The sequence below is a fragment of the Prinia subflava genome, chromosome 5 (assembly GCF_021018805.1).
Source record: "Prinia subflava isolate CZ2003 ecotype Zambia chromosome 5, Cam_Psub_1.2, whole genome shotgun sequence".
NCBI classification, from domain to species: Eukaryota; Metazoa; Chordata; class Aves; order Passeriformes; family Cisticolidae; genus Prinia; species Prinia subflava.
In genome coordinates, this window is record NC_086251.1 from 61354865 (window position 1) to 61382453 (window position 27589).

A 27589-nucleotide genomic window follows, 5' to 3' on the forward strand; every position below is an offset into this window, starting at 1 on the left:
AACAGCCCGGAACAGCCCAAAACAGCCCGGAACAGCCGTGCCAGCGCCCACAGCAGCAGCAGCAGCAGCAGCACGGCGGGATGCAGCTCCCTTTGGGAACACCCCGAGGGGTGACAGCGGGAGCCCCCCGGGCCACAGCGGGGACACGGGGCTGTGTGTCCCCCCTCCCCGGCCCCTCCAGGGCCCTGCAGAGCCGCGCTGCCGCCACAGCCCGGCTTTCCCCTCCCGTTTCCACAGCAACCCCCGATGACTGATTTCCTTCGATGACTGATTTCCTCTGCTGCCCTGCAGCAGGGAGCTCAGCCCCGGCTGGGCACATCAGCCCGGCATCCCAAAAACCCACCCGGAGCCCCCCTGGCACCCACCCGGAGCTGGCAGGGTCCCTCCCGCCCCTCCGCAGTGACCCCAGAACAGCGCCGGGGACCTGCGGCGCAGCATTCACCAAAATTATCGCCTCCGGTGATCATCTCAGGGTGCCAGAAACTCCCTGAAAAGCCACCAGCACGCGGGGGATTTTTTGTAATTATCACCAGTTAGTCACTGGTGCCTCACTGGGGCCATGCCGATGGGCACATCCAGCCGTGCTTGTTTTGGGAGGGCAGATAAAAAGAGATAAAAGAGATTAAAAAGAGATAAAAAGAGATAAAAAGAGGATGCAGTGCCAGGCACCCACTCCAGCACGGCCATCCCTGCTCAGCAGCAGGAGAAAGCAGGGAGAGGGAAATTAATTAGCAAATGAAGGGTACCACTGCAACATCTCCCGTTTTCATCGTGCATTTTGCAGCTGGCTCCGTACAAGTGGCATTTGCCCCACAAATCCCAAATCCCCGATTTCTCCGGCTGCCCCGGAACAACGATGGGAGCTGCAAAATTTGGAAGTGGAGAAGAGATGGCCCCAGGGCAGATTTTTTTCTTCTTTTTCCTTTTATCAGTGTTTAAATCCATGGAATGGCAAGGCAGAGCAGCAGGAGGGCTGCCGGCAGCAGGGAGCATCCCGGGGAAAAGGCCAGCGTGGGTGCCTGGGGACACAGCTGCGATGGGAACTCGAGGACCTTTCCCTCCTCCCCTGGGGACCTCCCCCATGCTGAGATGAAGCAGGAATAGAGGTCAAGTCATCAAAGGAAGGGGATTCATTAAATTCATTCCCATTTAGCCTTTTCTTTCCCCACGGGGAGGGGAGTGCTCCCTCCCCTCCTCACCCCCTCCAGATGGGGCTGGCCGGTGCGACAAACCCTTCCCCATCTGGTTTTTGGAAAATTCCGGGGTTTTATAGGCCGGGGAGGGAATCTGGAGGCTATACTTAGCGGCAGACAATGCAGGCCCCCTCCCAGGAGCGGCTCATTCCCTCCTGCTCCTCCCTGCTGCCCCGAAAATGTCGGATCTGAGCAGAAATCAGCAATTAGGGCCCCGGCCCTGTGGATGGTCAGCGCCCGCCTCGCCGGGGCCTGGGGATATTTTTAGAGGACAAAGGGAATTTGCTGGGAACATGCAATTATTTCTGGAGCCTGTGGAAAAGGCACTGGATGCTCCCGGCACTGTGGATGCTGTAGTGCCAGGGGAGGGGGGCGGTGGGGGCACCCCAGAGGGGCACAGTCCCACATCTCCATGCCTGTCCCAGGATTTGGAGGAGGGATGGATGGCAAAGGCAGGCAGGATCAGGGCCCCAGCCTTAAATTGGGACATGGCTGCATGCAGGGCCACAGGACAGCTCTGTGTGCTGGGAGAAACCACTCTGGGAGCTCTACTGATGCTGCTTCCCCATGGAAAACAGGCTCTTCATCACCACCATCATCATCATCATCTTCATGGAATCCCAGGATGGTTTGGGTTGGAAAGGACCTTAAAGCCCATCCCATTCCATCCCCTGCCATGGGCAGGGACAGCTTCCCCTATCCCAGGGTGCTCCAACCTGGCCTTGGACACTTCCAGGGATCCAGGGGCAGCCACAGCTTCTCTGGGCACCCTGTGCCAGGGCCTGCCCACCCTCCCAGCCAGGAATTCCCAATTCCCAGTCTCCCATCCATCCCTGCCCTCTGGCAGTGGGAGCCATTCCCTGTGTCCTGGCACTCCACACCCTCTCCCTGTGAGAGGATAAATCCACTCAGGACCCAGAGATGCTCCAGAAACTGGAAATGGGGACATGGAAAGGTTGTGGGTGTTGGTACCTTCCCCAGTTTTCCTTGGCTGGAGGAAGGAGGTGCCAGGCTCAGCAAACCTGGCAAGATCACATGGAAAAGCACTGGCCAATTATGTTCTGAGTTTAATTAGCACCAGTGGGAGAGGGGAGGGTGGTCCTGGGTGCTGTGGAGGAGAGAGGCAGCACAAACCTTCCATCAGACGCTGGAGAATCCGCGTGTAACCACCCAAAAACATCGACTCAGGCTCCCGCTCCGAGTCACATCCTGAACCACCCCTGTGGAGCTGCCTCCCGTGGGGAAAACTCCCCTGGGTGCTGCTCCCAGACCCCATCCCACTATCCCTAAGGAGAGCCTGCTCTGAGCAGAGGGAGAGGGATGGAGGGGAAGCAGAGCTCACTCATCTCGCACACACAGTGAGCACTGCCCGTCCCCTGCCCGAGGGGGGAGCAGGATTGGGGTTCTGGGGGGCAGGGACAGGCTCTGCCCTCCCCCAGCCCCACAAGGAGGGTTCACCCCTTCACCCCCACAGCTTCTGAGGGCTGAGAACGCCCTGAGCATCCCACCAGGACCTTACTATGGAAACTGCATACTCCCACTTATTTCAGGAGCTCCCCCCATGCCTCTTCCCAACTCCAGAGTGCTGGAACTGGCTGGCACTTCCACAAAAATCACCAAAAATCAGGATTGAAGGGCTCAGCCCATCCCCTGCCCTGCCTGAGGCGGGATTTCCCTTAACCTGCTCTCGGGAGCAGAGCACACAATAAATGCAACATTGTCCTCAAATTCCATCTCTCCCTGGAGCCTGGGAGCATTTCAGACCTCCAAGAGTCAAAGTGATGCAAACAACTGTCACTTTATTGTCACGTCCAGCCGTACTGCAAAAGGCACACAACAAACTTCATTGGTACAAAAGAATTAAAGAATTTCGCTCCGGGGGATTTTCGTGTGGTTTTCCTTGAGTTTCCCTTTTATTCTTTATTCTTTTTTTTTTTTCTTTTTTTTTTTTTTTTTCTTTTTTTTGCTGCTCCTTTTGCAACACAGTCACCGGGCTCTCCCATGGCCCCGACGGGAAGATCCTTTCACAGAAAGGATTATTTTGTGCAGACAGACAGCTCCTTATTGCAAGGGGGGAAAAAGCCCCAAGGGCAGGCGGGCACGGCCACCCCCGGCCCCTGCTGGAACCGCCCCGGCCACCTGCGGGAAAACCGGGAACAAACAGCACCTCTGTGTCCCCCTGCTCCAATGGCACCTCTGTGTCTGTCCCCTGCTCCAATGGCACCTCTGTGTCTGTCCCCTGCCCCCTGGCACTGCTGTCTTTGCAGGGACAAGCTCCATCACATCCCTCAGCACCAGCCCAGCTCCAGCCCCCACCCCTCCAACCCAGCTCTGGATGCAGGATAAGGGGATGGGGCTGCCCCCTCCCCATTCTGAGCATCTCTTTACACAATTTATCCCTTTTTCCCCTCCAGCTCCGTGTTTCTGCAGGGTGGGGGTGCCATGGAGAGCGCCCAGAGGAGAGGAGGAGAGGGAAAAAGAGGCTGGGGATGAATCTGGGGGATTTTCCTGCAGAGAAACTCACGCTGCTGGTGCACACACTGCAAACCCAGCGTGGAGGGGGGGCTGCAGTCACAAATGTTATCCCAGCACCCAAAGAGAGGTTTGGGGGGTATTTGGGGGGGTCTCCCCCAAACCAGAGTGGGGCACGCAGCCCTGAGCCCCAGCAGCATCCCTCCAGCTGCCCTGGGTGGATTTAGGGAGGTGAGGATGCTTTAGAGACCACCATCCTGCCCTGCCAACATGGGATATCCGCATTATTTTCCCATAAAACCCCTCAGGCAGGGCCAGGTCAAGCTCTGGGGTGGGGACACGGTGCCAGTGCCACGGTCCCACAGCAGCTCTCCCACACCCCAACATCCCAAGAGATTTATTTTTGCACTGTGCCTATAGCTGTGCTCCATTTCTTTTGGTACCAGCTCCCCTTTCTCAGCTCCCTCCCCCAACATTTCTTATAAAAATAAGATTGTGCTTATTTATAAAATAATTATAACTTTTTTTTTTGGTTTGTTGTTTTTAAGAAAAGCTTCCAGTTAAAAAAAAAAAAAAAAAGAGGTGGTATATCAAAATATGGCAAACCTTTGGCTCTCAATGGCTAAACTCTAATTAAAAACATCCACTACAAAGGCATTGTGCTGTGATAATTAACTCTGCAGTGCTCCACCCTGGCCAGTATTCCACCTGGGCTGTCTGGCTTCCCTGGGACACACTCAGAAAACCACCCTTGGATTTTCCTAGCACGTCACCACCATCCTCTGGCAGGATTATTCCAGCTGTAAGACACCTAAAGACTCATGAGAAGCCTTGGGAAAAAGAGAATGGAAGATCCACACGGACAAGGTGGTTGGATGCACGTTCTCCTTGAGAGGAAAGTCTGTTTTCTCACCTTAGTGCTTAGGAAAAAAAAATAGGATTGCTGATAGAGTTCGTGAAAGAAAGAGGCAGATCCTTTGTATAAAAGGTGTTTCAGAGCAGGAGTAAAATGCAAATGGGTCTGTAGGATCCAGACATATATAAACATACATACCTCGATATATTTATATATGTATTCTCTAGATATTCAATGTTTGGGATGCATTATTGCATTATCCTTATAGGGGACTTATTTTCTTCCATCCTCCTTTGCGTTCTTTTTTTTTTTTTTTTGGTTTTGGGGTTTTGCTCTCAAAAAAAAAGGAAAAAAAAAGAAAATGATAAAAACAAGTTGCAAATGGCTCTGAGAGCTTCCAGCCATCATCCACCTGGCTGGGACTGCTGTGGCCTGACCTCCACAGGTCAGGTTCTTTTTGGAAAAGCTGGGATTATGCTGTGCCCCAGGAGCTGCTGGCCATGCCTTCCTCCCTGGAACATCACGGTGCCCGGAGATCCCTGGCTGGTTATTGCTTAATTCTCCCTTCCCATACTGGCCTTTAGGGTTATTTACATTTCTTTGGCTTGGCTTGAACACAGTCTGGGCTTTCCAGGCACCCCAGAGTCACCTGGGGGCAAGGAGGGGGAGAGATCACACAGGGGCGGGCTCCTGCCTGCTCCAGCTGAGCCGTGCTCCTCCCTCCTCAGTCGGAATAAGACAACTCGTGTTTGGCACAAACTCCTCCGGAATCCGCTCCGTGCCCGGGGATGCCCATCCCGCCCCTTTTCCGGACAATCCTTGGCACCATGGATCCCACGGTCTGCAGGGGCAGCCGGGCAGGGCCGGGGCGAGGCGGCGCCGGAGCCTCCCCGCGCTCACACCACGAACTCGGGCACCTCGTCGTGGGTCAGGTCCAAGGAGAAATATTTGCTGGTCCTCTTCACCGGGAAGGCGTCCTGGATGTTGATGCACTGCTGGGCCAGGCAGCCGTTGCAGTAGAGCCCGTCCTCGTCCAGGCCGTGGGCGCAGCCGAAGGTGAAGCTCTGCGCCGTGTCCTGGCACAGGTTGGCCAACTGCAAGAAGTCCTTCTGGTAGAGCCGGATGTCGTCCAGGCTCAGGCTGTGCCGGTCCGTCGACGTCTTGGGTTTCCTGCACGTCGTCTGGGGAAGGCCAAGAGGGGGCTCAGGGCGTGCCAGGGGGCCCCGGGGCTCGGGGAACCCCAAAGGCCCAGCCCCACGTACCTGGGGTAAGGAGTCGGTGCTCTGCCCCCGCAGCTTCACCACCGTCTCTGAGGAGCTGGAGGTGGAGGAGCTGATCTCCTTCACGATGAGTCCTGAGCAAAGAGGGGTGCAAAGGTTATTTTGGGGTGGCTCAGCTCTCTTGGGATCCACTCTTGCTCTCCATGGGGACAAAGGTTCCCCTGCGGTGCCTTCAGCCCAACAAAGCATCCCGAATTTGCCCCAAAATGGCATCCAAAGCTCTTCCCAGGGAGCCTGGCATCCCCAAAGACCTCCCAGGAGCTCCCAGCACAGAGCTGGAAATGCAGGTGACTTTCTGGGTGCAGGCACAGCTCCAGAGAAGACCATGGAGTCCAACTGTTCACCAGCACTGCCAAGGCCACCACTGACCCGTGTCCCCAAGTGCCACATCCACGTAGCTTGTAAATCCCTCCAGGGATGGGGACTCCACCACTGCCCTGGGAAACTGTGCCAGGACTGGACAACCCTTTCAGTGGAGAAATTTTCCCTAATATCCAATCCAAACCTCCTCTGGCTCAACTTGAGAGAGGTTCCTCTTTTCTTTACCCCATCTCTCCTTCAACCCATTGGGCAAACAGTTTTTCCCAGCGTCCCAAATGGACACCTCAGGCTAACTCTGCTCTGCCAAACACCAAAGAACCACAGAATGACCAGGCTTGGAACGGACCTCAAAGATCATCTCCTCCCAGCTCCCAAAGGTGTGACCCGCACCGGGGGATTGGGAAGAGGAGCGGCCACCTCCTTACCCGCGTGCCCGTTGAACTTGCGGGACAGCAGCATGTCCTCGGTGATGTAGACGCACATGTCGGGGCTCACCTCCATCTCCCCAGCCTGCTCCAGCTCCCGGGGGTCATCCACCAGCATCTCGATTTCTGCCGGGCACAGCAGAACGGCGCGAGTCAGCCGTGCCCCTCCAGAGCCCCCTCCAACCCCAGCGGCTGGAAAACCCTGCCCTGCCTCACCGTCATCCTGGGAATCCTCCTCCAGCCGCTCCTTGCCGCCGCTCTCCACGCCGGAGGTGTGGGAGCTGCCGTGGCTGGTCATGGAGCTGCAGGTCTTCAGCTTGCGGTGGGCGCCGGCGCCGGGGAATCCGTCCTCGGGCCCCACCTCGCGGGGCTTGGGGTCGGCCTCGATGCCGGAGGTGTGGGAGCTGCTGTGGGAGGCGGTGGAGTGCCGGGACAGCCGCTTGTGCCGGATGCTGCCGGCGCTGCTGCCGCTGGCGCGCGAGCGCTTCTCCAGCTGCTCCATGTCCAGGTCCAGCGTGTCGCTGATGTAGGATTCCCGGTACTGCTTCTTCTCTGCGGGGGAGAAGGGGCTGGAGTGATTCCCACGGCCCTGGGGGAAACCGGAGCACCTGGAGGGGCATGGACGCCTGGGCACACGGAGGAATTGTCACCGGAATTGTCACAATTGTCACCCAGCATGGTGGCACCGCTGGAGACACCGGTGGGATGAAGGGAGGTGGGGCAGGAGGAGCTCCAAACCTCCTGTGCTGGGCTCTTCCTCTAACAGAGGAGGAGGAGGGAGAAGAGGAGGAGGAAGAGATGTCGGGGAAGAAGAGAAAGAAGAAGACAGAAAAAAAGGAGGAGCAGAAAAAGAAGAAAATAAATGAGGAGGAAGACAAGGATGAGGAGGAAGAAGATGAAACAAGGAAGAAGAAGATGAGGAGGAAGAACATGAAACAAGGAGGAAGAAGATGAGGAAAAAGAGGAAGAAGATGAAAAAAAGAGGAAGAAGATGAAAAGGAGGAAGAAGATGAAATGAGGAGGAAGAAGATGAGGAAAAAGAGGAAGATTTGAAACAAGGAGGAAGAAGATGAGAAGGGGGAGGAAGAAGATGAAACGAGGAAGAAGAAGATGAGGAAAAAGAGGAAGAAGATGAAACAAGGAGGAAGAAGAGGAGAGGAAAGAGGAGAATAAGGAAGAGAAAGGAAGATGAGAAGGGGAAAGATGAGAAAGGAGCAAGAAGAGGAGGGGAGAGAGAAACAGGAAGAGGAGGAAGAAAACAGGAAAAGAGTAGGATGAAGATGAGAAGGAGGAGGAAGAGGAGGAGGATATGGAAGAAAAAGATGAGGAGGATGGTGAGGAGGAGGAAAACAAAAGAAGAGGAGGATGAAGATGAGAACAAGGAAGATGAAGAGGACAACGAAGAAAAAGATGAAAAGGAGGAGAAAGGAAGAAGTTAAGGCAGAGGAGGGGATGAAGAGTAGGACAAGAAGAATGAGTGAGAAAAGGAGGAAGAGAGGAAAGAGGAAGGAAGACAAAGAGGAGAGGAGAGGAGAGGAGAGGAGAGGAGAGGAGAGGAGAGGAGAGGAGAGGAGAGGAGAGGAGAGGAGAGGAGAGGAGAGGAGAGGAGAGGAGAGGAGAGGAGAGGAGAGGAGAGGAGAGGAGAGGAGAGGAGAGGAGAGGAGAGGAGAGGAGAGGAGAGGAGAGGAGAGGAGAGGAGAGGAGAGGAGAGGAGAGGAGAGGAGAGGAGAGGAGAGGAGAGGAGAGGAGAGGAGAGGAGAGGAGAGGAGAGGAGAGGAGAGGAGAGGAGAGGAGAGGAGAGGAGAGGAGAGGAGAGGAGAGGAGAGGAGAGGAGAGGAGAGGAGAGGAGAGGAGAGGAGAGGAGAGGAGAGGAGAGGAGAGGAGAGGAGAGGAGAGGAGAGGGCCTGGAGCACCTACCCTCGTTCTCCTCCAGCCTGCGGACCTGGCGCAGCACGGGCTGCAGGTTCATGTAGAGCCGGTGGCTGCTGCTCAGCAGCTGCAGGAGGTGGCGTGAGCGCAGCGGGCAGCCCGTGTAGTAGATGAGCTTGCGGGCCGAGGGCAGCCCGTCCGGCAGGATCTCGAACTTCTTGCCCTGCGTGGGACAAGGGAGGGCTCAGCCCCGAGGAGGAGAACGCTCCGGCTCCCACCCAGCCCTGCTGCAGCTCCTCGCTGACCCCAGGGGTTGTCATGGCCTGCTGGGGGTGGGTGCCAAAGCATCCCGCGCCCACATCCGAGCACAAGAGATGCCCTGCCTGGGGATCGTGGAACCACAGAGTGGTTTGGGGTGGAAAGGGTATTAAAGACCACCTAGTCCTACCCCCTTCTATCTTTAACTATCCCAGGGTGCTCCAAGCCCTGTCCAGCCTGGCCTTGGACACTTCAGGGGCAGCCACAGCTGCTCTGGGCACCCTGTGCCAGGGCCTGCCCACCCTCCCAGCCAGGAATTCCCAATTCCCAATCTCCCATCCATCCCTGCCCTCTGGCAGTGGGAGCCATTCCCTGTGTCCTGTCCCTCCAGCCCTTGTCCCCAGTCCCTCTCTGGAGCTCCTTCCGCCCCTGGCAGGGGCTCTGAGCTCTCCCTGGAGCCTTCTCCTCTCCAGGTGAGCACTCCCAGCCCTCCCAGCCTGGCTCCAGAGGAAATGGGGCTCCAGCCCATGGAGCATCTCCATGCCCTTCTGTGGAGCTGCTCCAAGAGCTCCATGTCCTTCCTGTGCTGAGGACCCCGGGGCTGGAAGCAGTGCTCCAGGTGGAGATGGTGGCACTCACCACAAACACCAGCTTCCCCACGTTTGTCCACGGGAAGTCGTAGAGCAGCTGCTTTTCCTCATCCAGGTTCTACAAAAAGAGGAGAGGGAACCATGGCTGAGGACTCTGGCAGGGGCATGGAGCAGAGCTGAGCTGAGCCATCACCTTCACTCAGTCACCTACCTGGAAAATCTGGATTCCCCGTGTTGTCAGCCCCAGAGTCAGGGAGGCCTCCACTTCCCTTTTGTCCTAAGGGGAAAAAAGGGGTTTTAAATACACAATTTGCAGCATGAAGTGGATAAATCTGCCCCACCTCAGCCCAGGGATCCTCCCACCATTACCCGAGTCATTGATTCTATGATTAATGTGCCAAATTAAAAAAGGAAAGTGACTTTGGACACAAGCAGAGAGTGATAGGATAAGGGGGAATGCTTTTATACTAAAAGAGAAGAGATTTAAATTAGATGTGAGGAAGAAATTATCCCTGTGAAGGTGGTGAGGCCCTGGCACAGGGTGCCCAGAGAAGCTGTGGCTTCCCCTGGATCCCTGGAAGTGTCCAAGGCTGGCTTGGAGCACACTGGGACAGTGGAAGCTGTCCCTGCTGTGGCATGGGTTGACCTGGATGAGCTTTAAGGTCCCTTCCAACCCAAACCATTCGGGGATTCCATCAAAACACCTCCTGCTCTCCCTGCTTTGATCCCAGGAGAAAAACCCAGCATGGATTTCCGAAGGAGGACATTCCCAAAACCAAGACCCCCACGGGCACGGGGCCAGGGCTCACCTTGTAGAGCCTGTAGTAGTGCACGGCCACGTCGTCCAGCCTGACGGCCTCCTTGATGTACTTGAGGTGTGCCTCCGAGGCCGTCAGGGCAAACTGGTCCTTGTGCATGTTGGGGACGTGTTTCAGGATGTAATCCTTGCCCCTCTTGGCCACCACCTGGTGGGAGGAGGAGAGAGCCTTGTCCAGCTGCCCTGTGCTCGCTCAGGGCTGGGGGCTGGAGCAGCGCTCCTGGCAGCGGCGGTTTCAAGGGAAAAGGGCAAATTGGAGCTTTGTTCTAGAGACTTCCAGGTGAAAATAAAACAGTTACAGCCAGAACCCCGGGTTCTGGCCAGCAGGGTTTTCCACTGGGAAGTGTGATCCACGTGCCCATTCCATGATGACACCTGTGCTGGGCAAGGAGGGTCACACACGGGCTCCCTGCGGGCCCGGGGCCACCACTCCTCAGTGACACGTGGGAAAAAAGGAGAAATGGGCAGATTTTGGGACAAAACCCAGAAAGAGGGTAGGAAGGAGAAGAAAAGGCACCGGGGGAGCTTTGAGTACCTGAAGGGGCTCCAGGAGAGCTGGAGAGGGACTGGGGACAAGGGCTGGAGGGACAGGACACAGGGAATGGCTTCCACTGCCAGAGGGCAGGGATGGGTGGGAGATTGGGAATTGGGAATTCCTGGCTGGGAGGGTGGGCAGGCCCTGGCACAGGGTGCCCAGAGCAGCTGTGGCACTGGATCCCTGGCAGTGTCCAAGGCCAGGCTGGACAGGGTTTGGAGCAGCCTGGGACAGTGGAAGGTGTCCCTGCCATGGCAGGGGTGGAACACGATGACCTTTAAGATCCTTCCAACCTCAGCCATTCTGTGATTCTGTTCCACCAGTTCCCAAAGGGCTTCACCTGATGGTGTTGGGGGCAATGTCCACAGAGGATCCCCCAGGACCATCCCTGCAGCTCACAGGGAATTCCCACTGACCCCAACCCACAGCTATTTCCATCCCCACAGGTTATTTATCACCAGCATCAACCCAAGCACAGGAGGCAGCCAGAAGGCTGCGAACAGCCCAGCACCAAGCTCGGAGCAGGGGCCACACCAGGATATCTTACCCAGGCAGGGAAATACGCCTCGGGCTCGAAGTACTTCCCGTAGTGCTTGTTCCTCTTGAAGTCTCCCAGGTCGGCTTGGAGGGCAAAGGCAGTGAGCAGGAAATATGCCTCCTCCCTCAGCACGCACTGCGAGTGCAGCACCTGCTTCCTCAGGTGCCAGTAGTAGTAGTACCGAGCTGTCCTGTCACTGTGGGGGGACAGGGGACACAGGGAGGAGTCAGCAGCCAGGGCACACCCGCTGGGGAGCCCTCAGGGAGGGGTCACCAAAGGGTTTTGCTTTTCCCCAGGTGCTGAAATTCCCACTCGTGCAGCCCCTTCACCAGCCAGGTGGGGTAACCCCCTCAAAAAACCCATGCAGGTGCCACTGTGTCCCCAAACCCTTGGAAATCGTTTCAGCCCCAAAGCAGGAGCTGCAGCTCCCACCCAGCCGTAGGTAATTCAAATCAGGCTGTGTGCTAAACCCCTAAGCACACTGTCCCCACCCCGAAAGAGGCTTTGTCACGGCTGGCTGGGGGCAGTGTCCCCACCTGCCCCTGTGGGAACCCACCCAGCACCCACCCAAAAGCACCCCAAAGCACCCAAAAGCACCCAAAAGCACCCAGCTTTTGGGATGTGCTCAGCACCCCGGGGTGTCCCCCAGCCCGGGGACAGGCCCCACCTGATGAGGCGCCCGTTCTCCACGTAGTACTGCACTCGGAAGTGGATGATCATCGGGGGGCCAAACTGGTCGATCCCCTGGAAGGGAGGAGGTTTTCAGCAATCCTGTGGGGACCCCAGCATCACACCCCAGCCCCTCGCCTCAGCTCTCTGGGTCACGTCTGTCACAGCCACCCCTCGCCCGCCAGGGCACTGATGAGGATTTTTGTTCCTCAGTGAAGGCTCTGGCACCCGTTTTTCCAAGCAAAATGCTGGAAGTGAAGGGGATTTGGATTTAAAAACGCAGGTGGCTGGGTGTGACAAGCCCAGGGGTTCTGCAGCCCCTCGCTGCTGCTCTCCCTCTCCCAGACCATCACCCAGCAGCACTCCAGCCTGGACACCACCCCCTCACCACTGCAAGAATGAACAGGTGCTTTGGGGAGAAACAACCCACATCGATTTGAGAATTTGGAAGAAGGGACTTCAAAAATTCTGCTGAAGGGTAAGGGAGGAAAAGAAAAACCAGAGGGGAAAAACCCCCAGAGCTCCAGGGATGGAGCGTGGGGGATGCACCCCCAGCTGGGGCACACGGTGGCACCGAGGAGTGACAACCCCAGGATGTGACTTTGCACATCCACCCCCAGCCCCACGCTGACTAAATGCCCCCACCCCACCCCTCGGCAGGGTCCTGGGAGTGACCTGTGACGGGGACAGAGGTGGCCTTACTGCCGTCAGCTCTCCATGCAAGACCTCACCGCTGACCTTGCTGGCCTCCTTCTTCCACTCCTTGGGGCAGTACTTGTAGAGTTTCTGGGCCAGGTCCATGTACACGTGCTCATTGTCTAGGAGGGACAGAGGTGGCATCAGCATCCCCATGTGTCCCCTGCCTCCCAGCAGGACCCAGCAGTGGGGGTGGGAGGGGAGCTGTGACCTGCTGGTCACCAAGAGCGTTCATTTTCACACTCAAGCCCCCCTGACTTACTCTGGATGACGCTGAGCCCGAAGAGGTGACAATCCTTCAGCCTCAGGAGGTCACACACCTGCACCAGCAACTCTTGGCACAAAATCTTCACCTGTAAAAAACCCTTACATGAGCTCTGGATGTATCTGTGCCCACCTGAGCCTCAGCAGGACCCCGAGCAGGACGGGGGGTGACAGGGTGGGCTGTGGGGCTCAGCTTTCCATGGGGGAGTCCCCAAAAACCTGGGATGCAGGACCAGAGCTCTGCCAGGGCTGGGATACTCTGGACCCCAGGGCAGCTCGAGAGCAGCGGGTGGTGGAGGAACCCAGCACCGGGGAGATGTTTTGGGGGCAGAAATCAGAATATTCAGTTTCATTCCACCCCCTGGACATCTTCCACCACCCCAGGTTGCTCCAAGCCCTGTCCAACCTGGCTTTGGATACTTCCAGGGATCCAGAGGCAGCCACAGCTTCTCTGGGAAACCTGTGCCAGGGCCTCTCCACCCTCACAGGGAAGGATTTATTCCCATTATCTAATCTAAATCTTTCCTCTTCAAGTTTAAAACCATTTCCCTTATCCTATCATTATCCGCCTCTTTCCAAACCTCTCTCCATCTATTTTACAAGCTCCCTTCAAGTTCTGAAAGGAATTTCAACATTTTCCTGACTCAAAAGCAACATTGGGTGGGGGGTGAATTAAAAAAAAAAACCAACAAAAAGTGTGGGAATTGCACATCCAGTGCTCCATCCCAGTCGGAGCCAAAGCCCCTCCTGGTTATTCCCTGGCCCAGAGGAGGCTGAAGTGCCCTCCACAAGGGATTAATGGAGTGAGGGCTGGAGGATGGGATGCCAAGGGAGGTCACCCTCCCCAAACCCCGCTGCTGCCAGCATCCCATCGAGGAAGGAGGCGCAGGAGAGCATAAAACACAGCCACAACCTCGGGGGGAACAACAACTGTGCATTTCCCTGGCAGGGCGAGGCCAGGCAGGCTCCAAAGGAGACCCAGGAGCAAACGCAGGGCGTGCAGACACAGCCCCGGGGGGGCGATGGAGATAAATGTCAGCGCTGGGGAGGGGGCGGCTCCTTACGTTGATGATGATGTTGAGGGAGTCGTCGTTGGGGAGGAAGATGCACACGCTGCGCCGGTCCTGCATGACTCTGTTGTTGTGGAAGGGCAGCTTGTTCATCGTGCTCCGGGCAGGGGGCTCGGGGTGGGCGGTGGGGGTCACCTCACCGGCGGGCCGGGGCGGCCTCGGGCCCCGCGGGTGCCATCCCTGCAGGGAAAAGGGAGGATGAGCCCTGGGCACGGCACCCTCAGCTCCCCCTCTGCATACCCCGTCCTTCCCACCCACCAGCATGTCCCCATGAGGTGTGGGCTCACGGTTGGGGTGTCCCCCAAAACCCCTGAGCACACCTCACTACAGCTATCCCCATGGTTTCTGGCCCAGCCCCAAAATCTTGGGCCAGCAGTTTGATTCTCCCGGCTCGGGTTCAGGAAAACCTCAGGAAAGGCTTTTCTGGCATAACTAAAATAAACAGAAGTTTATCCGCTGGGAATAACCCGGCTGGTCCAGCAAGGAGCAGTGCTGGAAGCAGATTCCCCTGCCAGCCAAGGAAATGCTGTGGGGTCCCCTAAGAGGATCCCTTCCAACACCCTTCCCCCAGTGCTGACCCTTTGCTGGGGTGAAATAAAACAATCCAAGCACTAACAGGGATTTGCAGATTGGAATTGCCGTTCAGAGCCAACAAACCCATCCCAACACTGACCCCAGGAAATTCTCATTTCCCAGGGGTGAATATTCCCAGAGCACTTTTTACCCCACTGTCCACAAGGACACGAATTCCCACGTGACACCACGAGGATGGACTTTAAACTCTGACCTAGTTCAGCCTTTTCCTACCCCAGATTTATGTGGCACCCAGACAGCAGAGTGTCTGCCTTGCCACCAAATATTTGCTCTGGACTAAGTGGAAGCGCCTTTGGCTTCCGAAACCCTGGAATTCGCATATTTGTGCAGGAGAATGGGGAAAAGTGCCCCGAGGTGACTTTCAGTTGGGGGATCCTGGGGTTTTGCAGAAGTTGGGAAATCCGGAGGCGACGCTTTCCCATGGCCAGGGCGCTCTGGGACTGCAGCACAGAGGTTGTGTCCCTGCATTGTGGATTCTGTGTGTGGCATCCATGGATTTCACATATGCATTGTATCCATGCACTGCATTCATGCCTTGGGTTGGTGCATTGTGGCCACGTATTGCACCCATGCATTGCATCCCTGCGTCCTGGCCATGCATTGCACCTACACGTTGCATCCATGCGTGGTACATCGTGGATTCTTTGCATTGCATCTGTGTGCATCACAGCCCTCCACTGCATCCATGCATTGTGGCATCCATGCACTGAGCTGGAACATCATGGCATCTATGCATTGCATCCATGCAGCACTGATGTGCATCCTGGCCATCCATTGCAGCTACACAGTGCACCTATGCATTGTGGCACCCATGCACTGAATTGGAACCTCATGGCACCCATGCAGTGCATCTGTGCATGGCAGCAGTGCATTGTGCCATTCATGCACGGCAGCACTGCATTGTGGTATCCATAAATTGTGTTGGAACCTCATGGCACCTATGCACTGCATCCACGCAGCACAGAGGTGTATTCTGACCATGCACTGCACCCACACATCGCACCCATGCATTGTGGCATCCATGCATTGAGTTGGAACCTCATGGAATCCATGCATTGCATCTGTGCATGGTAGCACTGCATTGTGGTATCCATAAATTGTGTTGGAACCTCATGGCATCCCTGCATTGCATCCACACAGCACAGACACATATCCTGGCCGTGCACCGCACCCACGCATTGCACCCATGCATTGTGGCATCCATGCATTTAGCTGTAACCTCATGGCACCCATGCAGCACATGTGTGCACTGCAGCACGGCACTGTGGTATCCATAAATTGTGTCAGAACATCATGGCACCTATGCATTGCATCCACGCAGCACAGATGTGCATCGTGGCCATGCACTGCACCTATGCATTGCACCCATGCACTGTGGCATCCATGCATTGAGTTGGAACCCCATGGCATCCCTGCATCGTATCCACGCAGCACAGATGCACATCCTGCCCATTCTCTGCACCTATGCATTGCATCCATGCACTGTGGCATGCATGCATTGAGTTGGAACCTCATGGCATCCATGCATTGCATCTGTGCATGGCAGCACTGCACTGTGGTATCCATAAATCGTGTTGGAACATCATGGCACCGTTGCACCACATCAACGCAGCACAGACATGCATGCATCCTGGCCTTGCACTGCACCTATGCATCGCACCCATGCATTGTGGCACGCACACATTGAGTTGGAGCACACCCCTGCAGTGCCTGCCTGCTCCCCAGCTCTGCACGTGGCCGTGCCTGGCACCTCTCCATGGTATCCATGCTCTGAGGCTGTGCCCAGCACCGTGGCCGTGCCCGGCTGTGGCCGATCCCGACGGGAGCCGGCAGCGCCACGGCCGGGTTGGTTTCAGAGCTCATTACAAACCCCAGCGTGCACGGAACGGGGCTGAAGGAATTTGGCACGTCCTGGCCTGGCCGGGCGCCGGCAGCTCCCGGGCACCGGCGTGACGTGACTTGCGCGGGCTGGGCTGGGGAGGAGCCGTGTCCCGGGGCTCCCCCAGCACCCTCCGTGTCCTGCTCCCACCCACAGGGCTCCTCAAGCCCCAGTGGGGCATGAGAGATCCGTGGGCTGCTGCACGGGCAGCACCCACTGCTGAGCTGCTGGAGAATCCATCACCAAGAATCTCTCCCCGACATGGGCAGGAACACCTTCCACTATCCCAGGTTGCTCCAAACCCTGTCCAACATGGAAAACTTCCAAGGATGGGGCAGCCACAGCCTCTCTGGGCAGCCTGTGCCTTCCCAATATCCCATCTAACCTTGGCCTCTGCCAATTTAAAACCATTTAAAACCGTTTTAAAACCATTCCCTCTTGTTTGAAACAATCTCCTCTCTTGTCCTGTCACTCTCTGGCATTCTGGGACAGTTCATCCCCACACCAGCCCCTGCATTTCCTCCTCCTCCTGCAGCCTGGATTGGTCCCAGAGCAGCGGGGATTAAACCACACGAGCTGGTGTCAGCAGAGCACGGACATCAGAGGGAAAAAACCCCAACCCCAACTCGTATGTTTTGGTATTTTTATAGAAAACATCCCAGTTCCTGCTGCTGAATGTGAACATTCCATCAGCCCACCACACAGGGACGGTCCCTATGGAGATTCCCTCTGCTCCAGGTGCTTCCCGGGGGCTCTGCCAGCCCTGGGAGCTGCAGGGATTCAGCGAGGGGACACACAAAGCCCTTCCCAGGGTGCTGTGCCTGCAGCAGCCCCGGCCAGACGCCGGCAAATTCCTCCCAAGCATCTGCTGCTCATTCCGACAATGTCGGCTTTGATTGCCCGGGACCCCGCGCCGCTGCCCTTGCCGAGTCCCTGCTGCTCCGGGGGAAGTGTTGATAGGAGGCACAAACATGGAAGCATGGAATAGTTTGGGTTGGAAAGGACCTTTAAAGATCTAGCCAAAGCTTCCCGGCTCCAAGCTGGAAAGATCCTGGTTGGAAGGGAGAGACCCCCTGGATCGCCCCACAGCAGAAGGGGTGACACAGATCACCCCACACTCCAAGCAGAAACCTCCACCCCGGGCATTCTTCCAAAGGGTTTTCCATTCACAGTCAACTGGAAAAAACACTGGGAATGAGGGCTTGAGAATGCACCAGCAGAGTGAGGAGATCCAGGTTTTCCAGCCATGTTTTCCCTGCTATGGGGAAAAGAGCATTAAAACTCCATGGAAAGGCTCTGCAAACTGCTCGTGACTCCGGAGCCGTGCCGAGAAAATTCCTCGATCCACTGTGTTTTCCAGGCCCAGGCTGCTGGAACATTGTCTCCCTCCCCGGCGCTGATGCCATGGGATAAATCCCAGCACAAAGCTCCGCTGCAAAGAAAACATCCCGCAAAAAAACCTGGGAAAAGCAGCCGGGGCTGGCGCTGCTGACTCGGCGAGGGATTTGCTCATCCCGGGGTCCTGCAAACACATCCGAGGGCAGGCAGAGCCTGGGATTGGTTCAGATGGAGGTGCTGGAGCAGGCTCTCGTCAGAAATAGAAATTTGGATGTAATTCCAGGGTGGGGATTGAACATCGCTTGAACTTGCTGGCTGAGGTGGGGTTTTCTTCCAGATTCCGTGCATGGGAAGCGAGGCTGGGTGGATGTGCAGCGTTTTTCCCTCTCCGTGGATTTAAATGGATTTCAAGGAAGCAGATGAGTCTCCATCTTTGTGGGATTGGGTCAGGTTTGTCCCTCTGTGGCCCCCACCAGACATCCCAGTGCCCCCCTGTTCAACCTAGCCACAATCCAGAGCCTCCAGGCAGACCCTGTCCATTTCTCCATCACCCAAATCTGTCCCTCCTTGCCCAAAATATCCACTTTTCAAAAAAATCCAGCCCTATCAGACATCTCCACCCCTGGAGGACTTTAACAGCCATGTGGCTGTGGCACCTGGGGACATGGCTTAGTGGTGGCCTTGGCAGTGCTGGGGGAGTGGCTGATCACAACCCCAGAGGTCTTTTCCAACCTAAGTAACTCCACGATTCCTTGATTCTATCCCACAGCCAGGCTTTTGTTCCAGCCCTCCTGGAGCACCCAGGGGCGAGGGAAGGGATCCAGGCCAGGACCCACACTAGGCAGGGGCCATCCCGCAGCCAGAGGCTGCCCAGAGCGCGGGGCGAGACGGGAAGATGAATTCATGGGGCAGGAATTTCTTGTTTGGAAGAGTCTGGAGTGGGTCTCACCCCACATCACAGGCACAGGTATGCACAGAGCTGTTATTACAAGTTTTAGGGCCGTCCCTTAATGCAGCTTCTCCGAACCCAAAAGCCAGATTAATTCCTGCTTGCGGTTGCCCCGTAATTAAAATCGTCTCCAATTCTTCATGAACTCAACAGTTTCCTCCTAATGAAGAGAGGCAGATGAAAGAGACCTTCACTGGGAAAAAAGGACTCGGTTATAAATATTCCATTACTTCATCCGCCACAAAAGCTATTTGGATGCTGGAAACTCAGCCTGGGCAGCCAGGGGCTGGCCCCCACCAGCCCCAGCAGATGCCCCCCAGTGCTGGGGGTATCCAAAACTCCTCTCCAAGGAAAATTCCTCCAGGAGCTCGCCTGTCTCCACCTCTTCAACATTCCTCCTCTTCCTCATCCTCCTTCCCCTTGGCTACTGCAGTGGGACAAGAGTGCTGGGCAGGGATGCTGAGCCGTGTGGATCATCCTAAAAATGGGATATGTCCCCTCCTGCTAGGGATGAGCCCCACGGGACATCCCATTCCAAGGGAATACACAGGCTGAGCCATGGCAGCTCAGGAAACTGCTCCCCTGCCTGTCTTGTCATGCGTGGAGCAGAATCCAGGCTGGAAGCGCTGATCTTCTGTCCAACCCACTGCAGAGCCACCCCAGGCCTCTTCATTCCCTGACTTTGGAGCACTAAAATATAAATAAAGCGTCCCTGCCTCCGCCAGGGATGGACACAGAGATGGATTTCTCCTGGCAAGGGCTCCAGGGAGGGGAGGGACAACGCCTGCTCTTCCTCTTCCCTCCTCTGCTCCAGAACCAGCCCCTTCCATCAGATTTCCTTCCAGGAAACTTTGCCTGAGCCTTTGAGATTAGAACAATATCATAACTGGGCTGGAGAGGGTTGTGCTCAGGGCAGCTCAGCTCTCCCACCCAGCTCCAGAGCTGTCCCATGGCATTCCCAGGCATTTTAGCAACCATCCCCCAACAAGCCCAAACCTCCCAGAGCTCTGATCCCACTCCCAGGATGACAGGCATCCCTCCCAAGGCTGCACACGGATGTGGCGCGCTGCCTTTGCTCCCCTCTCCGTGGGCAGGCTGCAGCCCACACCAGCAGCAGCTGCCATAAATCCCTTGGGATTTGGCTGTGGGATCCCTGGACCACGAAGCAGCCCCAAGGGCCGGAGTCACCACCCCGAATCGCTGCACCACAGAAAGCACAGCCCTGAGCCTCCAAACCACCGAGCTCCCTAGTTAGAAATTAAACTCATATTTTAAATTTAATTAACAAGGTAATATTATATAATTAATAATGTCACGTAAACATTAATATTAATAATATGCAGTGATGAATATTTACGTTGTTTTCTGTAACAACACACCCCCAAGATGCTGCGAAGGGTTTGCCCTGGGCAAACCCTTCCTTCCCAGCAGGAGGCACTTTTGGGGAGCCCCATTCCCAGGATCCTGCTCACAGGCACGCTCCTCCACATGGGATTGGCACCCAAACCCATTCCCACTCCGGGGAATGCGCAGTGCTTGCTGCACACAGAGGGGAAAAAAAATAAGACACAGAGCGCTCTGCAGACACACAGGAACCCAAAACCAGCTCCATTTTATGCCAAAATATTCAAATCCATGCCTGGGCTATCCGGAGCTCCTGCTGCCCTCTGTGGCGTCCTCGCCTCCAGCTCCAAACCCAGCAAAACAAAGCCAAACCAAGTTCCTGATTTTTTTAATCCTGGGGCGGGCAGAGAGAGATTTGTCTTCCCTCAGCAGCGCCGCTCTCCAGTTTTCCAGCTGGGAAAGCTCCTTGGCCACGCCACAGCCTCCATCAACTTCCCTGCCCCAGCTGCAATCGGGGAAAGCTTTTTGAAAAACATCCTAAGCCCACTTTTCAGTCAAGGGGGGGAGAAAAAGCAGCATAAAACTCAATTAAGGAGCAGGCAGATATTTTAACCAGCGCCATGGTTTGTATACTCCATCTGGAGTCCAAAGGCTGCCGGGTTTTTTTTTTTAGCAGGAGGGAACTGACATCATCTTAATTTCAAATTCCCATTTATTTTTACATCTGGTCTGAATTAATCTTTCTCAGCGTCCTGACTTTCATGTAATGGAATAATTGCTTACAGACTCGGGGTTTAAAGAGCCTGAATAAACCCAGTTTAAAAAAAGAAACCCCTTTAAAAACCGATAGTAAAAAATCCAGTACCTAGAACCAAACTCCAAAATGCCTTCGGGATTGGGAATTTTAAACGGAACATCTCTTTCAGGCTAGAGAGCTCGAATTAATCCCAGCTCTATCCAAGACTCGGAGAGGGAGAGCCAGCCCTGTGGAAAAACACCAACACAAACCAGCCCAGAATTAGGCAGAGCAGCAAAGCTCCATCAGTGCCACGCGGAAGCACCTCTGGAAAAGCAGAGTTTGGCTTCGAGGGAAAAACATCCCGATGGCCAGAAAGGCACTGGCCATGAGCAGGGAGGGGATGAGGCAGGAACGGGGGACGGCAGCAAAGGGAGGGCTGGGGGCACGGCAGGGTCGGGATGTGCCTCACTCCCACGGGGAGTCAAAGGACACAGGGACACCAAGGACGGCCCTGGGAAAGCTCAGCCCCAATTTTCCTGCTGCCACGAGGGCACCGGGTCAGGTAAAGCCCGGCTTAGGAGCTGCATGGATTTATGCAGAACGTGTCAGGGGGATGCGTTCCCGGTGGGAAAGGTGGAGAGGGCCATCAGTGCCACCACCAGGGACCATCAGTGCCACCACCAGGGACCAGCTGGCACCCAGGGCATCTCCACAGGGTGGGGGCACCCATGGGACAACAGGGACACAGGTGGCTGTGACCCAGAAACAGGAGGATCCATGGATGAGGGAGCCACAAGAACCAAGAGATGATGGGAACCATGGCTGTGGGCCACTATGACCCACAGAAAAGGCACCCAGGGGTGAGGGGACCCACTGGGGGTGTGTGACCCAGGGGTGAGGGGACCCACTGGGGATGTGTGACCCAGGGGTGAGGGGACCCACTGGGGATGTCTGACCCAGGGGTGAGGGGACCACTGGGGAAGGTGACAGTTGGGTGACAAGGGGGGCTGTGGATGAGACCCAGGGGCGAGAGGGGACCAATGGAGAAGTGTGACCCAGGGACAAAGGGACCCGTGGGCACCTGTGAACCAGGAATGAGGGGACCTGTGGGCGAGGGGACCTCGGGGTGAGTGTCACCCACGGGCAAGGGGTGTCATGGGTGAAGTGACCCGGGGTGAGTGTCACCCAGGGACAAGAGGACCCATGGGTGATGGTGACCCACGGGTGAGGGGACCTGTGGGTGAGCATCACCCAGGGACAAGGGTCCCAAGGGTGACAGAGGCCTGTGGGTGAGAGGACAAGGTGTCCCACGGGTGAGCGAGACCCGTGGGCGAGGGTGACCCAGGGGCACGGAGATCTGCGGGCGAGTGCGACTCAGGGGCGAGGGGTCCCGTGGGCGAGCGCGCCCCTGGAGCGCGCCCCGCGCCGCAGCGGGTCCGGGGTGGCCGCGGCGATGTCGCGGCCGTGTCGTGGCCGTGTCGCGGCTGTCGGGGGCCGTGGGGGGGTTCCGGCGGAGCCGCAGCTCCCGCGGGCGGGCGGAGGAAATGACTCGCATTCCTGCAGCCGGGGCCGCTCGCAGCGCTCCGGCTCCAACTCGCCCCCGAGCGCAACAAGCGGCCGCGCCGGGCCCACCCGCGGCACGGCCCCGCGGGGGCGAGCTCGCCCGCACCGGGCTGAGCCAAGGCGAGCCGAAGCGAGCCGAAGCGAGCGGAACCGGGCTGAGCCGGGGCGGGCTGAGCCGAGCGGGAGCGCGGTGCGGGGCGCCGGGCACGCACCTACCTGCGGCTGCGGGAGCGCGCTGCCTGCCAGCCGTGCCGAGCCGTGCCGAGCCGAGCCGTGCCGAACCCCGCCGTGCCGAGCCGTGCCGAGCCGTGCCCAGCCCAGCCCATCCTGCCGCCCCCGCCCCTTCCCGGGCCGCCCCGCACCGCCCCGAGCGGCACCGGCACCGCCTCCCGCCCCGGCGCCGTGCCCGGGACAGCGGGGAAGGGGTCGGGAGCGGGGGGGTCCCGGGCGGGAGAGCCGAGTGCCGGCCCCGCAGGAGGCGTGGGGAGCCCGGCAGCCGCCGCCGCGGTGCCCGCGAAGGGCTCCGGGGAGAGCCTGAGCATCCCCTGGGAGGGCACACGGGCACCGTCCCTGCGGGGCTGGAGCCAGCCGGAGGTGCCCAGGAGCGGAGCTGAGCATCCTCCTCCTGCGGGCACCTCGGGGAGCGGGGCCGGAGAGGCTGGGGATGCTCCGAGGGCTGGGGAACTTCTGCTCGGGAGGGCTGGGAGAGCTGGGGGTGTTCAGCTTGGACCGAACCTTAGAGTCCGTTCCAGTGGGGCTCTAAGAGAACCGGAGAGGGAGTTCGGGTAAGGGGGAATGGCTTCCCACTGCCAGAGGACAGGGTTAGATTGGATATGAGGGAGAAATTCTTTCCTGTGAGGGTGGGGAGGCCCTGGCACAGAGTGCCCAGAGAAGCTGTGGCTGCCCTTGGATCCCTGGAAGTGTCCAAGGCCAGGCTGGATGGGGCTTGGAACAGCCAGAGATAGTGTGGAAGGTGTCCCTGCCCATGGCAGAGGCTGGAATGAGATGTTTTTAAAGGTCTCTTCTAATCCAAACAAGCCCGGGATTCTATGCTCTCCCAGGGAAAGGACTCACAAATCCTCTGGGGGTCCAAACACCCCTGAACAGGGGACCCCCCCACCCATCCCAGCATCCCCAGCTGTGGCTGTGCCACTGGCACATCAAACCAGTCCTTAGGCTGAGGCAGGAGCAGAATTAACCCCCATTCCCATTAAATCCCCCACTGACCCCCCGGCAGTGGATGAAGGTGAGTGGGGCTCACTCGTGTGAGGCCTGGCCACCCCTTGGAGCCGATGCACACACGGATCCCTCTCCATAGGTGACCCAGGCCCGGAATAGCAACAGCAGCAGCACCATAAATTAGCAGCAGAGCATCTCCGAGCAGTTCCTCCTTCAGAAGTGCCATCTGGCGAGATTGTTTTTGGAGTAGTTATTTATTCCTCACTTTCAACTGTCTGCAGGCGCTCCTCGGGCTGACCTGCGAGGCCGCCTCGGCCCCCACAGTCTCTACGAGGCTCTGGGAGAGAGGAGCCGCTTGTTCCCAGCCCTAAATAAAGAGCAGCTCTGCTGTGAACACCCCGACACTCCTTGCTGAAATCTGTTTGCAGCTCAACAGATCGTGCTGGGTAATTACATTACGGGAGTGTGCGGCACCAGCGCTGGGAATCCAACTCGCCGCTCTCCTCGTGGAAAAAAACAACCTGGCTTTCTGCAGAGCTGGCGCTGGAAATCACTGGGCTGGGGGCTCGCTCTCAGCTCCTGGCCATGCCAGGTGGAGCTGGGAGAGGGTTTCTACCCCACACCTCCTGCTCGAGTCCTTACAAAGCCACTGGTGCCACTGCCGAGGGCACGGGGAGCATCCCGTCCAAGCAGGGCCTGTCATTCCAGCCAGAAAGGTCTTTTTTCCCCAAAAACTCCCTCTGGGAACACCCATCCTGCAGTTAACACAGAGGGACAACCGAGCAAAGCCACCCTTAGGCTCATTTATCCCAACCCACAAAACATTTTCGGGCTGTGGGGAGGCGCGAGCGGGACGCGGCCGCCGTCGCTGCGGCGCTGCGGGGAATGAGCGGGTCCTGCTGAGCACATCCCAGCGCCATTCCCAGCCCTGTGGAATACAGGGATACAGGAACCCAGCGCCTGCCTTGCCGCAGAGGCTAAATAAAGCAGCAGGAAGAGCTCTGGGATGCCAGCGAGGCGATGCATAAACACCGACGTGGATGGCGCGGGTGCGACGCTGTTCCGGAGCAGGGAGGAATATCTCGCCTCATTCCAACGGGAGATGCTCCCGAGGCCGGGGCAGACGCTCTGGGAAAAGCCATCCCAGGCTGGAACGTGGGGAGAGCTCGGAAAGATGGACCTCAGCCAGAGACCGCTCTGGGAGAGGAAAAGCCCAAAGACTCCAGTGCCATTTCCCTCCCAGCTCTGGAATAAATCTCCCTCCAAGTCCCAAGGAGCGGAAACACAGATGGAAAATGGAAAAAAACATGGAATTCTTTTGGTTTTGTTTTTTTTTTCTTCTTCTTTTTTCTTTTTGCCTAGCTAATGGCATGGCTAGGCCTATCTTAAAATAATAAGAATAAAAAAATAAGGTGACGTGGTTATGACTGAAAATACCATTCCCAGAAAATACACGGATTTTTCTCGCACTGGATGTGTTTAAATGGAAAGGACAGGAAATAGCAGTGGCTCACTGTGATCCTGCGTTATCACCAGCTGAGTGTCTCCCATCCCAGAATTTCAATGCTGGCATTGTCACTGGCAGGGATGGACACGGAGCCGTGGGAGCTCTCTTATCTCACAGTTCCCCTCGGATTTTGTTAATGGCATAAAAATTATTCAAAAAAGCAACAAAATAACAACTAAACACATCCTTCTCTGCATTCCCTTCCCAAGGGCTGATGGATCAGTTGTGCCAACCCAGGCTTGCTGCTCTCAGTGCCCAGCATCCATTTCTAGGGATTTTCAGGATATCCTGCTAGGAAAATTTACCCTAGAGCAGCAGCACAGGGACCTCAGCACTGACAACAAGCCTTGTGGGGTGCATTTGGGGACAGGGGTGTCACCAGTGCTTGGTGACACCTGGCACAGCATCAGGCTCAATGATCCTGATGAGTCCCTTCCAACTCAGCATATTCCAGCTCTGGCTGCAGCTGGGATTTAGAAATTCCTCACCGGACAAGAGAGGAAAACAAATCCCAGCTACTGTGAGCGGGCTGTGCTGGGGCTGGGAAGGTTTCTCAGCCCATAAGGGGAAGAAATTAAATAAAGAAACCCCGGCGCGGAGCCACAACAGCCGGAGCGTTGCTATAAACTCTGGAGACGAGCTGGACCTCGCTCCCATTCCTGCATTTCACGGGGATTTCCAAGGAAGCTTTTCCTCCCTCGCTATCCAGGCTGGGCTAGGCCAGTCCCTGTCCCCCCAGCACAGAAGGAACCAGGGTGGAGGGACCCCCTCCAGCATTCCCTGGGCTGTTGAGGAGAATTCTGTCTGAGTTTTGGCCATAAATACCCAATTCTCAGAGATCTAATCAAGCCTCTGCTTCAACTGGGTTTATAATGAAAAGCCTGAGCACACACTGGGACCCCTCCTCAGGGGTACCCACCTGGGGACAGCTCCAACTCCATCCATTTACGGATTTTGGGAAAGCTGGTGCCCAGCTTTGGCTGGTGCTGGGAAAGGGGGAGCATCCCTGGGAGTGGCCTGGGGACAGCCCACCTCAGGAGCCAGGTGGAGAACAGGATGGATCCTTGAGCATTCTGGAATTCTGGCAATGCCAAAGCACCCCTGGCTCCCTGGGAATTCAGGGGATGCTCCCAGAGGGGCTGATTCCATCAGGTTTTAGCTGGGGGAGGATGTTTCTACATTTAACTGCCCCCCTGAAATCTCTCTCTGTATTTACTGTGCCCAGCCTGTGCCTGGGAAATCGGCAAGGACGAAAATAAAAAGGAGCTGCGTGAGATTTAAGCCCAGCGAGGCTGGAAAAGGAGGAAATCCAGCCTGAATCCCCGAGTGTTGCAACCATCAGGAAAATCCAGGCGTGCATCCGGCGGGGCAGCATCCCCCGGCTCGGCAGCGCTGACACGCTGCGTTCTGCTAATCTGCCCCGCGGAATTCACAGCTCCTCCAGCCCAGCATCCCCCCCAGCAGCAGCAGGGATGCGACTGGAGCCCGGAGATTCCTCGGGATGGCCGGAAGGAAAGGCGGGATCACCCCCCAAACCGAACCCCCCCATCCTTGCCCAAGCCGGAGCACCAAACTGGGCTGTATCACCAAATTATTGATAAATTCGGGGCGAGGTGGGCAGGGATTTTTAATGGAGCGAATCTGGTTTTCCCACAGCCTCCCCACCCGGCCCATTCCCAAGTCCATTCGCCATTTCCCTCTTTAAAAAGCTCATTTCCCCCCTCCACTGCAGCTCCCACATCCCTTCTGCTTTTTGGGACCCCAAAAGGATTTTTCGTGGCTCTGGGCCTGGGGGTTATTCCTAGAGTTTGCCCTCAGCCTGCCAGAGCTGCTGAAATCCCATGGAATTGTGGTGTGAAGCAGGAAAGGGCGGCGGGGAGGGGCAGGAAAGATCACAGGAGCGAGCGGGGGAATATTTTTAGCCCGTCTGTTCTCCGGCTTCAACACCACTCCATGATTCCAATCCCATCTGACAGGGGGGCAGATGCCTCAGGGCTGCTGAAACGGGAGAGGAACCCCAGCAAGGGCCCCCTCGGGGGGGTCACAACAGCCCCAATGCTAAAAGACATCAGTGTGCTGAGGTGGGAGGAAAACTGGGAATTTCTCTGCTGAAAAAAGGAAACAAACAAACAAACAAACAAACAAACAAACAAAAACAAACCAAAAAAACAAAAACCAAAACAACAAAAAAAAACCCCAACAAAAACAAATAAACAGAAAAAACCCCAACCAAAACCAACAATTTGGGTGGTGAAAGACTGTGAAGAGCCAGGGCATCCATCAGGGACCAGGGTTAGGGTTAGGGATTCCTCCAAAGGAGGAGCTGTGGGGGCACATTCTCCCCTGGCATCCTGCTCATCCAGCTCCTTGCTCACCTGTGCCCAGGTATCTTCCATGGCAGCAGAGTTTGGTTAGAAGTTTGCAGGAGCCGCGGTGAAATTTGGGAATGGGGTCATGAAGCCGAAGGTTTTGCTCCAAACCTGATCCAGGGAAGTGTGGATCCAGGATAAAGCTGGGATGAGAGGCCGGTGCCAAGCAGGTGAGGGGAGCAGGGCTGGGTTTGCTGTGTGCCCGTGCAAAGGGCAGCCACATCAGGGATGGACTGAGCACCAGGGCTCATGGACCAGCACCACATTCACACTGG

General features: G+C 56.7%; 1 protein-coding gene across 3 annotated transcripts; it reads right to left on the minus strand.

Annotated features, from left to right (window-relative positions):
- Positions 1-2972: 2972 nt before the first annotated feature.
- FRMD6 (FERM domain containing 6) lies at positions 2973-22626 on the minus strand. 3 transcript variants are annotated; one of them, XM_063399700.1, is made up of 15 exons: positions 22476-22626; positions 20823-20941; positions 13848-14033; positions 12782-12872; positions 12562-12641; positions 11822-11898; positions 11164-11350; positions 10074-10229; positions 9476-9541; positions 9314-9382; positions 8465-8639; positions 6764-7099; positions 6548-6673; positions 5784-5875; positions 2973-5702 (listed from the first exon to the last, which is right to left on the minus strand). In XM_063399700.1, exons 3-15 carry the CDS (start codon positions 13944-13946, stop codon positions 5418-5420), a joined length of 1839 nt encoding a protein of 612 aa, XP_063255770.1. In that variant the 5' UTR covers positions 13947-14033; positions 20823-20941; positions 22476-22626; the 3' UTR covers positions 2973-5417. The 3 variants fall into 3 exon arrangements, with proteins under 3 accessions (XP_063255770.1, XP_063255768.1, XP_063255769.1); XM_063399698.1 differs by having other exon boundaries at positions 12499-12641; XM_063399699.1 differs by having other exon boundaries at positions 12499-12641; positions 22472-22594.
- Between the last annotated feature and the right edge of the window lie 4963 nt (positions 22627-27589).

What these genes read in the sequence shown, in the direction of transcription:
- FRMD6 (XM_063399698.1), bottom strand. Translation starts at nt 13,946, where the DNA reads ATGAACAAGCTGCCCTTCCACAACAACAGAGTCATGCAGGACCGGCGC. An exon ending in GAGAACGGGCGCCTCATCAG is followed by an intron (nt 11,351 to 11,821) that starts GTGGGGCCTGTC and finishes GTCCCCCCACAG; the next exon opens with TGACAGGACAGCTCGGTACT. An exon ending in ACTACTACAGGCTCTACAAG is followed by an intron (nt 9,542 to 10,073) that starts GTGAGCCCTGGC and finishes TTTTCCCCTTAG; the next exon opens with GACAAAAGGGAAGTGGAGGC.